This window comes from Artemia franciscana, chromosome 10 (genome assembly GCF_032884065.1).
Source record: "Artemia franciscana chromosome 10, ASM3288406v1, whole genome shotgun sequence".
Lineage (NCBI taxonomy): Eukaryota > Metazoa > Arthropoda > Branchiopoda > Anostraca > Artemiidae > Artemia > Artemia franciscana.
Window position 1 is genome coordinate 1208973 of NC_088872.1, and position 15828 is coordinate 1224800.

Here is a 15828-nt window from a genome sequence, read left to right on the forward strand (position 1 = left end):
ACATTCATGACTAGTGATTCCAAAACTCCTAAATTTGGTGCTACTAAGGTTAGAAAGATTGTCTTTGATCAGATTGAAAGTTCCAAGTACTCCTTCAAAGATTTCTCTTAATGATGTATAAAACCTACTTATTTTTCTCATTAAATGAATGACCAACATGATCAGTAGTTATATAGCATTTTAAAAAGATGAATTGGTTTGAGGTATGGATGGTAATAGGTTAATAATACAGAACTTTAGAAAAGAAGAAATGATTTTCTTCAGGGAACATGTCCAGTGGCAACACGTTGCAAGTGGGAACATGTAGCCATAAGGGGAATTCACCTTGTCTAAATTTCTGGTTTTAAGGCCTGCGTTTGATTATGTTTTAAATGGGTTCCGGAAAAATTGTTTTCACGTTCTCCGTGTTCAGTCCATCAAAAGTTTGAAGCATTTTCACCTACGGGTTCCAAGCGTGTTGGACATGGACTCTTCAAAATTAGAACTTGCAATTGGTTGAATACAGGTTCTGGAAAACCTGAACACGGGTATCAAAACGATTATTTGCAGAGTATGTGTCAATCTCAATGTTGTAAGTTGGGGGGCCAGAAAAGAGGGCTTAGGGAAGACCCTGAGTTACCAATAAAATCTGAGTGGTCTCCAGATTTAATTTTGTATCACAATGTGAATTGATAGTTTTAAGGGAAGAAGGAGAAGAAAGTTAGGAAAAGATAAATATGAAGAGACGTACCTCAGCTTGGACCTATAGTTAAAATGGTTAGATATTTTCTTACAACTAAAATGAATTAAAAAATAATACGTAGAAAGAAGAGTTGTATAGTGTAAATTGTCAATTAGCAATTTATAGTTTTACTGATTAGGGGGTCTACAGGAACCATTCAAGGCGGTACAAAAATTTTTTTTTTTTTAAACTTTCCATTCTTAAAGCTAATTCGTAATTGCAAAAATATGAAATCTGCTTAAATGCTGTTAAATATATAATATACGAAAATATGATTATTACGAATAGTGTGATTAGAATAGCCCTCTTCGTATGTATAAAAACTAACATATTTACTCGCCCTCATTCAGTCAACCTAATAAACTGAAAATAATAGTTAGAAAAACCGGTAAAACAGTAAAAAAGTATATGGAGAAATTTACCACCGTTCATGAAGCGCCCAATTTCGGTGGTATATTTGAATAAATAAATATTTACCAGAACAAACTTTTATTTATCAGATTGATTTGTTTTTGAATAAATAAATATTTACCAGAACAAACTTTTATTTATCAGATTGATTTGTTTTTAATATTAAAGTCTAAAATTCGTCAATACTTTCACCATAAATTTGCTGTGAAACAAAAAGCTAAAAGTTCAAAAAATGTACACGGCCTCAAAATGAAAACTCGGAGGTCAGTAAACACGAAACATAACAGCAAAAACTTCTATATCCGTAAAAAAAAACTGATTAATTTGCAAAATCAGTCAAAGAAAGAGAAAGATCTCCAAAGGAGAGACTATATGGATGTAAAGAAGGGGAGTGCGTCGTTAAACTAGAATATATCATTATATCCCAAATGCTTTGAGTGGCCATGAATTTTGCTTTGAAGAATGCCATTAACCTTGCTTCTAAAAACCTACTTAGGCTAAGCAATTATTTGTGTTTTATTCAAAATAATCATAATCAACCACACCAATTCGAGCAGCTGACCCCTCCTCTGTCAAGTATTTGTCTGAGAATACATAAGAAAATTTAATTTGAAAATATTCTAACCTGAGCAAACATCGTAATTTTGAGGCCTAGAAAAAAAGTTCTTAAATTTAGCTACATAAAACCGAAATTAACTAGTTTTGGAATCACATGTCTTGATGGCGTACATAAGTATTTTGATTTCGCTGAATACTAACCGCTACTAAACTTTTTTGCTCAGTGGCACGCCTTGGGAAGAGAAGAACAAGCTAAATATTATGAGATGGCGCGTAGAGAGAGGCAGATCCATATGCAAATGCACCCCGGCTGGACGGCGCGGGACAATTACGCACAGGGAAAGAAAAGGAAGCGACGGCGCGAGAAGCCGTCTGATAACGCAGGAGGTATATCTCGTCTTAAAAACCATTTTGAGTCCTTTCTATGGTCCGTCATCAATCTGATCGAGATGTTTTTGTGTATGAATAGTTACGGCTCAGCTTTTTAGCTTCTCGCTGTAATTTCAAAATTCCAATTTTATAAATAAAGATATAATTTTTTTAATATATCATAGACAATATAATATATATATATATATATATATATATATATATATATATATATATATATATATATATATATATATATATATATATATATATATATATATATATATATATATAAAGAAATATTGGGGGAAGATAAGTAAAATATAAGCTAAAAACATGTGACGCCAAGCAGCTTAAGATGTACCGTTCCGTTGAATGTGTAAATATTTTTAGGAATAAATGGATTGTTAATCCTTGTATTTTATTGATGAAAAACAATGTTAAATTTGAATAAAATTGATCAGAACTTATATCAAAAATAAATAATTACTTATTTATTTTCCCGATTCTGCGTGGCAACACTGACTAAAATATTGCAGTGCCCTAAAAACTTAGGAACAGCATAATTTTGGAACAAATAAAAGAACAATCCAAAAAAATTTTAGTTTTCATGTATGAATAGACCTGAGATGGGTTTTGAAGGACAAAAATGTTTTTATTTTAATGTCGGTGGATCTTAAAATAAAATTTAAAACCTGATTTTTTTTGTTTTCCAATAAAAATCTTTGGCTTGTTAGCCTTTATACTGCAACCGCTTCCAATAGTCTCTCCTTTATTTTAGCTGCACGGTGCTTTAAACTCAACTGCAACAAATTTAATTTTCTGACAAAAATTTTAACGTTGCTTTATGAATGACAGATTATTCGACTTCAAAGTATTGGCTTCTCTTTGTAGTGTAATAATAAGTCTCTTGATTTTTGTTTCATCGTAGAAAAATCAACCAAAAACTGTTTCAAAAAGAAAAAGATTTTGTTTTTTGTCAAAAGTGCACTGCCAGTGGCTCTTTTCTATTTTGATTTTCAGTAATCTCTTATAAGGGTTTCTAAGAAAATTTAGCTACCAATTCTAGCGTAAAAATTTACGTTTCCATTGGGCGGTTTCCGGACGAACTGGAAGTTAGAGTTTTCCGGACGAACTGGAAGTTAAATCGACGTATGAAACTGCAGGAGATGGCTTTATTGCAGTTTCATTGGTTGATCTACTTTCCAGTTTATCCGTAACTCCCCAAATGGAAATGGGGCCCAACATTAAATAAAAAGAAATTGTTTGTTTTTTTGGTACCGATTAAGCGAATAACGCCACAGTACTTATTTCCTTGTATTAAGCACTGCCAAAATAGACCGAGAAGTAAACACTGAGTATTGACTGATCTTTTTTATTCAACCATAAATTCCTTGATATTTAACGTCATTTTTTACGTCATTTTAACGTCACTAAGGCCACAGTACTTACTTTCTTGTATTAAGCACTGCCAAAATAGACAGAGAAGTAAACACTGAGTATTGACTGATCTTTTTTATTCAACCATAAATTCCTTGATATTTAACGTCATTTTTTACGTCATTTTAACGTCACTAAGGCCACAGTACTTACTTTCTTGTATTAAGCACTGCCAAAATAGACAGAGAAGTAAACACTGAGTATTGACTGATCTTCTTTATTCAGTGATAAATTCCTTGATATTTAACGTTATTTTTGCGGGATTATCGTCGACATCGTCCTGCAGGATTGCAGTAACGTCATTTTATGGGATTGTAGTATTGTCATCGTTTTTGTTCCAGATTAAAAATGAATTAAATTTGAATCAGTAAAGTTTGTGCAGTAGCCAGCTGGAAGTGCAGAATCAGTAATAAAAATCAGTAAGATTATGGGTACGAAAATGGAGCATGGAAGGAGCTAATTTAATTGCCTTTTGTTCTATCGTTAATATTTTGTCACAAAAGAATTACTTAAATCATTACTTAAATTGGAAGACAAAAAAAAACAAAAAAAGAAAAAAGAAAAATGAAAGCTCAAATTCCGCAATTTCCTACTAGAGATTTCAGTTATGATAAAGCATTAATCATTTTCACTACTTAAACTTTGAGACCACGACAACGCTTAAACATCTTATAGCTATTTGGGCAACTAATAGATTAGGTCACAGTATAATTTAAGTTTACTGTGACTCAACCCATTAGTCATCAAATAGTTGTAGGATGTTCAACTATCGTCGCGGTCTTGTATATATCGAACAAAAATAAGGGGGGTGGGTGGGTGGTTGTTAAACTTATATTAAGATCTCAGATTATTGTATGTTATTTAAGGCAGCCGATTTCCCGAGTTTCCTTGCCGTATCTTTAAATCTAAGGGGCGCTACCAAGTGTATTTTAAAAACTCTATCAATCTGCGGCGGGGGAGGGGCTGTGAAATCTTGGAAGGACAGGTAGATAGGCCTCCCGAATCTGAACGGCACTCTTAGTTTTCTAATAAACCTTATTTTGTTCTGATATTAATTTGATCTTTGAAATAAGTTTAAAGTGCACCCTGATATATTTTTGGAGGGGTCTTTGAGTAGCAAGTCTTCAAAAGAATTCCAGAATGCGTGAAAAAAAACGTAGGGAAATACTCTACACTCCAGTTTGTTAGCCATTAGAAACGAATATGATTGATTCAACCGGGAATTTTTTTTTGAAAAGCAACAAAATAATAACTACTTTAGTAATCACTCCTAGTCCATTCGGGCCTGGTTTCTTCAAAAAATACTTTTTTACCTATATGGGTAATATGATAAATACCCATATATATAATATAATAAATACCTATATACAATATATATATATATATATATATATATATATATATATATATATATATATATATATATATATATATATATATATATATAATATTTAGAATAAATATTAAAAACTATATATAAAATAAATGCCTATATAATAAATATCTAAACTTATTACCTACATGGACGAAACCCATAGATAGAACAAAGGCAACTTGGTAATTAAGTCGAGATACACCTCACTTACTGTATTTTCATTTTTCGGAAGCTATGCTTACTGCAAGTTGAACGTACCCTCTATCTTACTGGTTTGGTTTGGGATTATTTGCTTTTTTCTTTGCTCGCTTTTTGTATGCTTTTTATTTTAATTGCACAGTGTTAAATTTACTAACTTTATAAATGAAAAATCATTGCTATTAGACTTAAAGGTTGTATCTGACAATTTCATATTTCCGAGATTGTTGCTTAAGTCCGTTTGGTAAGCAGTTCTCAAAGGGAGCGTTGGCAGGACAGTGTATTTTTAGAACATGATTTGATTTGTTTGCTATGCGTTGCCCTGCTAATTTTCCCCTTGAGAACAGCTTGGCGAACGGCTTTTGGTAGTTACAAGATTGAAAAAGTCAGATGCGACCTTTTGGGCTGGTAGTGACGAATCAATGCTTGAAGTTTATTGCTTATTTGTGCCTGGTTCTGTTCAAATCCAATGAAAAACCGCATGCGAGTGGTGCGGATTTCTCGAGTAAGATTTTTGCATTCAGTGAGACATGCTTATAAGTTTTTTTTGCATACTTTGATTGCTATTAATAAGATTCTCCATATTTTCCCATTTAATGTCTTACGTTTTCCAACCTGTTAATACTCCACTGCGAAAAATTTGAAAAAATATCTACTTCAATCGATGAAATTCGTGTAGTGAAATTGGCAAAGATGGTAACATCTTAATAACTCGGAAAAAGATTCGCTCTGCAATTGCAAAAGTTACGCTTGGTAAGAATGAAGCATTACGTCCATGTTATGAATGCTATATATATACTTCAAGATGATATGAAAACTGTTCGTCGAAGTAATATGCAGATGCATAAAAAGTGGGCTACTGCCCATAGTAACCGAAAGTGAAAAAAGAAAAATTGAGTTTTTAGAATACTGTCGAAGCAGGAACACTAAGATGTATCTTTCTTGAGTCCTTTTGGAATGAAGAAAGGAGTCAAGTCTGTATATATAGCAAATATGATACACTGTTATAAGCAACTAAATACATTCTTAATTAAATGTATGCTTATTTATTGGTTTACCAGACTTTAATAATAAATAAAATTTAACAATAAAAAAAACCTTACATTTGAAAGTTAAGTTAAAGACGTCGTCATTTTCAGGCTCTTTTACGAACTTTGTTTCGGCTTTTGAGTTTTTCCCCCTTCAAATTTATAGAAATTTCATGTCTTTACGTATTATTTGCATTAAATGAGATTTTCGGTGGCCAATCTGTCCCAGACCAAGCCCATTAAGCGTCAAAACACTCAGTTCAATCCCAGTTTGTCCCTGTTCGATCCCACAAAAAATGCTCGGGGAAACTGTTCAGTCCCGCAAAAAAAAAATTAAAAAAATGTTGTGCCGTCGAGTGCTAAATTATTTTCCTTTCCAGTCTATGTTAATAAGTTTCAATAAGCCTTTTCAAAGATGGATTTCTGAAATTTGGCAAAATACCACAACTGGCTTAATAAGAGCCAACTTAGTTTTTTTTTCTCACTCTTTGTTTTGTGGACCTATCAAAAAGGTCAAAGAACGGATAAAATGTCAGGTTGTATATCAAACTAACTCTGACTTTAAATTTGACCTTGAAAGCTATCCTTGAACGGGCAATTTTCTACATTCGATCACTTTTGGTAGTGACTTGGTTATCCTATTTGACGTCAGCTAAAAAGTTAATAATATAATAAATTAACTAATATCTTTATCTAAATTAAGTTTGTATTTGTACCTTAGTATGGACCTAAATCAAATTTTTGAACTTGAGCTAACTGACCTTAAATTTCTAAATTCAATCGGTTTCACTATCTACTTGATTATCATATTTGATGCCAATATATCTACTTCTATTAACACCAAGTCGCCTGAGGTTAAAAAGCTGGGTACGCTGCTTCTCTATCCCGGTCTGCTCAAAAGCTTCGCTCTTTACACCCTTCCAAGAAGTTCCAATTTCCCCTAAATTTCTTCTTGCGACCTGTTCCCATCCCTTTCGGGGACGACCTGTTTTTCGTTTATCCCTAAATGGATGACCAAAAAGGACGATCTTGGACAATCTGTCATCCTGCATCCGCAAAATGTGTCCTAGCTGTCTCAACCCTTTCCTCGTTATAGCCGCAAAAATTAGGATAGACCCACATTTCTCCTAGAGCTTACTGTTGAAATATGGTCAGTCAAACGGGTACCCAAAACAATCCATAGACACTTCCTCTGGAATACATCTAACAGATCCTTCTTCGGAACAGATCCTTCTAACAGATGCTTCTTCTGGAATACATATAACAATCCTTCTCCGTGTTCTGGAGCCCCACGTTTCCGAGCAATTCTTTACCATTGTATAACTGTGGTTTTCCTATTCGCGGACTTGTCGTCCTATTCTTCCAAACTCTTTCAACTGCGAAAAAACTTCACATATCTTAACTAATAATATTTCCAAGGTCTGTGAAGTTATCCACTTGATAGATGCTCTTATTACCCGACATCACCTCTTCACCCTTATTTATTCCTAGTCGAAGCGACTCAGTCTTTTTAACATTAATTTTCAAGCCTATTCTTACATCCTGAATTCTTAAAATTTCAAAGGAATCATTCATTTCGCTAACATTTTCATCTAGAATACTTCAATCATCAGCAAAATCTAAGTCTAGGAATATTTTCCCTTCCTATTTGATTCCCTGCTCTCCCGTACTCTTTGCGAAAATGATCCGTACAAATGTTGACTGAACACAACCCTGCTCAACTCATGGTTCAATGCGGAACCAGCTACATATACCATGCATACCATACAGGGATAAACTTTCACCGAAGCTCTTCTATCGACTGAATCAAACGCTTGTTTATCATGGTTGTAGACTGATAGTCAAAGCTACGCGGGAGTTGATATTATCATCTATACTGGGAAAACTTATGGCCTGCTAGTCAGGGTGAATGGTCGTTCTAATAAACGAAAACTTGCTATAATTTATGCTTCAATGTTTGCACCTCATGTATTTTTCATCGTTCTATTTTCGAAGTTTTTAAGTAAAAGTGATAAAAAGCGTATCCGCGTGCACTTGTTCCGGTTTTGTAAATATTCTCTTGAGATTCAACTATGGTTCAATAATAGATATATTATCCGAAAATTCGTAATATTTGATATTACTGTTAAAATGCATCAACAATATGATCGATTTCTAAAGCGATTTAGAGAAAATAAAATAAATTTCACCTTAATTGCCTTGTTTAATGGATAATTAGTTTTGTCACCATAGCTTTAACAAAACTAAGCTGCTTATGCGTTATGTATTATGAGCGTTTACGCGTTATGTTTTATAAGTGTATTTAAAGTTGTTACGAGTATTATGAGCAACTTATTGTCGTCCTTTTCGTTAGAAGTATAATTTTATATTTTTCGGTTTTCTTTTTTATTTCCTATACTCCTCTGTGTACATCCATGTACGCAAAGAGGGCATAAATAGATTATAATTATTATTAATAGCTGCAACCTAGTAAAGAAATTTAATTCAAGGCTTGCCTAACAGTAATTTTTTTTTATTAGGTAATAACTTGAAGAAGTGTCGAGCACGGTACGGATTAGATCAACAAAGTCAATGGTGCAAACCATGCAGGTAATTTTTTTTTTATATTTATATAAATAGAAAAGTCGTTCTCAAAATCTGTTAGTACTAAGCACAATAAAAATGAAATCTGATTTATTTTGATTCGTTAAGTCGTAACTTGCATTTATATTAAAAAAAGAAAAAAATTGCTTGTTCAATTTTTGTGAAAAGACATCCATAAGCACTTTTTGGTTGTAGCGGGTGCCAAGTTTAAAAAAAAGAAACATGGGCGAAAAATTAGAAAAAGTCCTGTGGTGGCGCAGTGGGTTTGACCTTAGCTGGGATATACGGGACCCAGAGATCGAACCTTGCTGTGGCAACGCACCGCAGAGTCGACGCAGGGACCTTAGTAGTCAAGAAGCGTCGTTCATCCGATTAATTTACTTTAAATTAGAAAAACAATTAAGCTAAAAAAAAATGTAATTAAGCCAGAACCATATGACACAAAACAACTTAAGAAGATGCAGTTTTTTTTGAAAATGTGGTAATACAATAGTGGTTATATAAATATGGTACTGCCCTAAAAACTTCATAATTTTGAAATAACTAAAAGAAAAATATTAGAAAATCGCGGTTTTCAGGTAAAAATAGACTGAGGATGGATGCAGGGGGCAAACAATGTTTTCATTTTGATGTCCTTGGTGCTTTAAAGATTTTAGTTATAGCTTTTAAGATTTTAAGACAGTTTGGGACCATATACTCTGTACTTTATGAAAATTACCTTATGGTACTTCCAGGGTTTGCAGTCTCAATGTTGCACTAGGCGGAGTTCTAAAACGGAAACCTTCTCTTTTCCTATAGGAATAAATTATATTGAGATATTAATTAATTAATTATAATAATTAATTTTATCAAATTATACTAATTAGCTATAATTGAGAGCAATTGTTGTATTTTAATAGGAATGATGCTTTAAAGCAGTGCATAACACAAAAGGGGCATTTATTTTGGCCCAAGTTTGACAATCCAATCAAATTAATGTCATTGAACGATTTACAGTCCAAATCGGAGGTTTGGATGTTGTTCAAAGTTTATTACTTTACTCCCTTTCATATTCGTAAGGGGTTTGGAAACTCGTTGATAAGAATTCTCGGAGTGATCTTAAAATTAAGAAAAAATAAATTTTGCCTAGAATTTTTTTCACTGAAACTATAGATCCTTCTAGAGTAGTTGCAAAATTTGACGCTGGATTCAAGATTGGCGCCAGTTTTAGCGCCAGGTGCCAGTATTCAAAGTTAGAGGTCATTTTTGTAAAATATTTCCAACCGCACAGGGATGGAGGTAGCAGGAGGAGAAACTTAAAAACGCCCTCTCCTATTCTCATTTGACATTAGATTCCTCTCTTTAAGTTTTATTTACCTTGCTCAAAATTCTTTCAAGTTCATGAAAAGACACTGTCCTTGAGGGAGAGGGGAGGGGTAGTGAATACTTGATAATATTTTTTTAGGGACTAATTCGTGCTGCTAATTTGAAAGTTGTTCATTGGAACAACAGCTTTTAGAGCTAGTAAATTTAACTGTAAATTTAATGCTAGTAAATTTAATGCTGAAAGCATTTAATGCTGAAATTTAAGCTAGTAAATTTAATGCTGAAATTTAACTGATTGTTGTTCAGAATTATAGAATTATTTCTAAGTTTTTGGTGGTTTCTGCTACAGAATTTAAAGTTTTCCTTTCGAAACGATTTTAAGTGCAACTATTGTTTTTCAATCTAAAGATTATATAAAATTTGATGAGACTCCTGAAATTATTAAGCTTAGTCACATGGCCTGCAGCCCTTTTTTAAGCTCAGATTATGAGTACAATAGTAAAATAAATATTTACCAAATCGATTAGTATTTTTTAAGGGCACCTGTTGTTCCCTGAGATCTCAAAACATTCCCGAGAAAGTTGGGAGATAGGCTATACTGCAATGTGGCATTGAAATGAACTCGATTTCAGTGAGTAAATATAGAAATTTATTTGTTGCATCTTTTTTGTCGTATGAACTTTAGGGAGGTGCAAAAGTCACTGTGATTTAAATAAATATTTTTTTCAAATTAATTAATTTTTTTATTATTTTAAAACTAAATTAAAATAAAATTCCAATCTTTCAACCATGTAATAAAAACTGATGAATAAATTGCACTCGTTCAGAAAAAGATATTATATTTTAAAGAGGCAAAGTTACTTATGCACCATCCTGTAGAACCTAATTCAGAAAATGTGTCCTAGGGCATCTTATTGCCTGTTTTAGACCCTAGTATGTTCAAAAATAGTTCGTATCTGCAGCAGAAATTAAATAGTTTTGAGGACCTGCAGATTTGGTCACTTTTAAGAAGCATGAATTAAATTCAAAGGGCTAGCTTTTGCCTCAAGACACATTTTCTGACTTATTTTGTATAAAACACATCTAACCCTTTGAATCTAATCCATGTCTTCTTTACATGCTGCTTAGTCCGCGAGGATTGGATGATAACTGTAAGGAAAGTAAATCACCTATTAATAAGCCGTCGGTTATACAAAAGGCTTACGTCATTACTCCCACCTCTGTTAGTGAGACTGACCTCTCCTCCTGTTCTGCTGACCTATCGTTGAATACGAACATTGGTGGTCATAATTATCGTAGTTCTTGTAGTTATGAGTTCAATGGAAGTTATACTGATACTTATGGTCCCATTGACCTCGCTATCACCTCTCAAGGACCTCCTAGTGTTCTGTCAACCTTGTCGCCTCAAGCTCCAACTTACGTAGATTTGTAACTTTAGGTACAAATTTTGAGTTTTTGTCTGTAAAAAAATCGCAACGAATTTTTTAAGACTTTTTCGTGACTATTTCGCTTTTTTTATTAATTATTTTTATGCTTAATTTATTCTTAATCTTTAGTTAATATTTGACCCCCTTTCAAAATTATGCTCTTGTTCAAAATTTCTAAACTTTTATTTTCTTTTTTATAATGACAAAATTCTGGGTGGTGCAAAAGCTTATAGCTTTATATGCTACGAGCCAACTGTTTACCCCCCGAGGTTTTTCTCTAGAGTTGTCCTTGTTGAACTTCCTTTTAAGTGAATCAACGCACGGGTTTCCTGTTCATGCAATAACACTCCTGGGTAAGCGCACCCCTTGGTTTTTTGCTTGCATACAATTTAATTAACTGAAATATATTAAGTTTTTGAAAATTCAATTAACCATTTTATGAGGAGGAAATAGGAAGCAAATCGTTAAAAGCAATAGTTAAAAGTTGGCCGCGGTCTTCCATAGGAATTGTCTATGTATAGTTTTGGATGCCCCTTTGATTCACAGTTTTTCAAATAGTAAGCTGTATGAAAAACATTTTTCTATCTTGCTTTCTAGGGTTGTAATTAGAGAAAAAATAAGATGGTAAGACAGTTTTTGCGACTGAAGAAGGACCAATTTCTAATTGTCGTCATTTCCAGCCATCCATCTTGGGCCATTTGAAAAGTAGGTCGCCCTCTAATGAGAGGCGGGGAGAGGTTATAAGAAAGAATCTAAAGAAAATTGAAACCTCTTGTTAGGGTGTAAAGAATAAAGTTTTGAATAGATTGGGATGGAGGAGGCTAAATTTGGTTTCTATGGTGAAAACTTTGGTAAAAGGCTAGAGTAGGGGCTATTGAGAACTAAACATATTATGAAAACAATCCTTATTTCATAACATACAGAATAATTCTAACTAATACATTTTGCATGCAGTCCTGCTATACTTTACCCCCTCCAACCCCTCTAATGTGCAACTATATATCCCACATTATCAATTTCCAATGTATTTCGCATCCGTCACCTTTGTCCTTCCAGTTCTTGTTTCATCACAGTTGACTCAATTAACAGGTACACGGGTTGGAACAAGCGAGACGTATTGGCAAAATGCATTAAAAACATATAATTTGGGCTGTGTGTTTGCGATTTAGGGGGGGGGGGTCACGTATTGCGGAGATGCAGTCAAAATGTGTTAACTACAATTATTATGTTTATTATGAAGTAAGAATTGTTTTCTTAACCTGTTTGCTTCTCAATAGCCCCTGATTTACATCTTTACCAAATTTTTCTTAGAATCATTCTTAGAATTATCCACTGTGAACAGTAAAATTGAACTGTTTACTTGATGTAAATTATATCCACTGACTGACATTACCTCATTTTTTTCGGCTGCTTAATTTTATTATTCAATTATTATTTTTTCTTGTTTATCATGGGTGCTAGCTTGACGTCAGGTAAAGATTAGCATGACCTAATTTTCGACGTTCCTTTTCCGGAGTCCTGGAGTCTGTTTTCCGGAGTCCGCTGGTTTTTCGACGAATTTCTAAAAGACCGAACTTTCTCCACTCTGTCATTCTTAAGGCTTAAGTTCCCTATTTTAGTTTTAATATGTTATTTTTCTGCTCTGCTCAAGAACGTATCCAGGATTTTTTTGGGAAGGGGGGGGGGGGTACAGAAACCTTCAAAAAACGTATGAAATTTTTTTTATTCATTTTTGTTATATTTTTACGAGTCGGACAATTATTTCGGGGGGGGGGGTCAAACCCGCACCCCCTGGATACGACCTTGGCTCTCCTACACTTTTAACATACTTACGGAAAAGGAGAATTTTTACTATTTCTCCATAGCTGAGATCTGAAGATATCAACTTTATTTTCGAAACCGGTACTAAGGGTTTTTAGATTAAAATACGCTGAAAATTGGTTCAAGTTCACTGATAAAAGACGATTTTTGTGTTTTTTGAGCTATTTTACATCCTTCTCTAGGAAAAAGCCTAAGTACTATAATAATTCTGATTCGGCCAATGGACAGATCGGAGACTAATGAATCTAATGAGTTATAGCTACAGCTTCTAGTTACAGCTGCAGGCCTGTTGCAAAATTGTTTATTTCAGAAAGAACATAAACCTTAATAAACATGGCTAATTAAATGACTTTGTGTAATTTTTTAATTGTACTCATTTTTAATCGTACCACATAATTAATGTTATTGTAATTAATCTGGTTTTTGAACTATTCCATCTACTTTTGTCAGGTGTCCTATCTACTTTCAAGAAATTTATTTCTACTTTCAACTACTTTCAGCTATTCCATCTACTTATATCAGCTATTCTGTCTACTTTCAACAAATTATCACTACCTAAACGCATAAGGAAGCAACCAACAGATCCAGGCTTTCCCCCAATAAAATGATTGTAAATAAAACTAGTAATGTCTTTAATGACCACGATCTTGTCTGCATCCTCACTCATTTACGTATTTTTTGTGGGTTCAATAACGATACAATTTTCCCCTCTTTTTTATAGATTTTTTCTCCACTTCAATGGTCATTGAATTGGGCTAATTTAGTTTCTTCCAATTATGATTTATTTTTGTAAAATCTTCAAATTCGACCTCTAATTAAAATTTTTTCATAAAGTCAAATTTGTATGCTTAAAAGCATTACAAATTGTCAACAGACCTTAACGCCGTGATTAAGTGAACTTGAAAGCATTGAGCTTCAAAATTGAAGTTTGGGTAGCCTTCTGTCTCTCAATTCACTATAGACCGTCGATTGTCAAAAACCCTTTAAATAGTACTGATTCATTGGCGGAAATATCAGGTTAATTATACTAGCTTGTCAATCTGGTCTCTAGTGCGATCTGAAACGATTTTTTCTGGCAAAAAACTTGTAAAAATTTCACGTAGCTGAAATATTCTGTGGGACTGTTCGAAAACAGGAAAATACATCGAAAAATGGTTGCAATCATCTTGCAGGTTATTGTCTTCTTCTTATGATAGTACCGATTTGGTTCTAAAAGCAATATACTTCATAGAGTACACTTGTGAAAAAGAACTAGATATTTTCTAAGATTTCTAAGGAAATAGAGCAAAATCCTAGCAAACATTATGTAGCACCTTCAAAAAGGCTACAGCCTGATATTAAAAGCGGTATCTTCCGCCAATGAACACTTGAGTACTTTTTAAATATAAGTTTTCAATTTTAACATGGGATTTTCGAGTTCCATCAGTTCACTTAATCACGGACTTAAACTTTTACTCCACCACATACAGGCCGGGATTTACCAACATGCCCACTAGGCCCGAGCCTGGGGGTCCTCAGTGCCAAGGGACGCAATGCGGTGACTCATAAACTATCAGATGTCTTCGAAGAATGAGAGCTGTGAGTTCGGTATCACCTCTCTCTTTTATACTTTTGGCTCATCAATTGCATTCTGTTCAGTGCTTCCGCTATCCCCGAAAACTTCGCAAAAACGCTTGCGCCTAGAAGCCTCAAAGCTTTAAATCCGTCTCTGTCCACGTGATTGATGCTCTTAAAAAAAAAAGAAAAGGAAAACTAGCTATCTATCTAATTTTTAAAATGTGTTTCTTATCGAATTAGCTTCTGAACTCTTCTATCTACTTTTGTTAACGTACTTCACCGTAACTTAACGAAACCCCCCTCCTGAATTTTTGTCCGACTCGCAAAAAAATACAGATAAAGAAATTTTGTCGCATTTTATAAATTTTTTTTATTCCCTCCACCCTGAACAAAAATCTTGCGTACAGTCTTGCGAGCTGATCTCGGGCTTTTTCGCATCACATGTTTAAATACTTTTAAAGTAAAATTAGCAGCTTATTTAATTTCCTAAATTTTCTCCGGTTTGTTACAATCGATTTGGCTTCAGAATGGTTCTTTCTAATTTTGTAAACTTTATGATTCGTTTATGTTTTTGTTATATTCAATTTGAACTTCTGATTACTTCCGTAGAAGTAGAGAAACCTTACGTTAAATTAAAGGCAAAGCGCTATCGTGTTCTGTATCTTTCCTTAAACTTCAGTTCATTGCTGCCTTGTATCTAGTAATCAGACGGAAATTAAATGCTCAAAACATTCTAGTTTCTGATCAAAAGATTAAGACATTTTGCGGGAAATTAATGTGCATTTGGCGAAAGTAGGAATTATGGGGCGTGTTTTTTGTGGTTTCTTTGAACATTTGTCTCCGCGAAATGCTTGTTTTTATGATTGTCATAATGTATTTTTAAGAAACCAGAGCTATAGACTTTAAATACATGCACGTTTTGGTGTTGAAAGAATTGCAGTAGCTCGCTGAAAACATGAAAAGCTCCTATTAAAAACAGTGATTAAGTAAAAAAAAAAAAAAATCAAAATGATAAATTACTGCCCTTGATTTTAA

The 15828-nt window shown here is 33.5% G+C and overlaps 1 protein-coding gene across 1 annotated transcript in view; it reads left to right on the plus strand.

The window, feature by feature from the left end:
• Positions 1 to 15828, plus strand: part of LOC136031638 (protein pangolin, isoforms A/H/I/S-like) — a gene marked incomplete in the record, with an annotated part of 153392 nt that overhangs the window by 130470 nt on the left and 7094 nt on the right. The window contains 1 exon segment of the mRNA XM_065711281.1: positions 8620 to 8689. Coding sequence (XP_065567353.1) covers positions 8620 to 8689 — 70 coding nt within the window.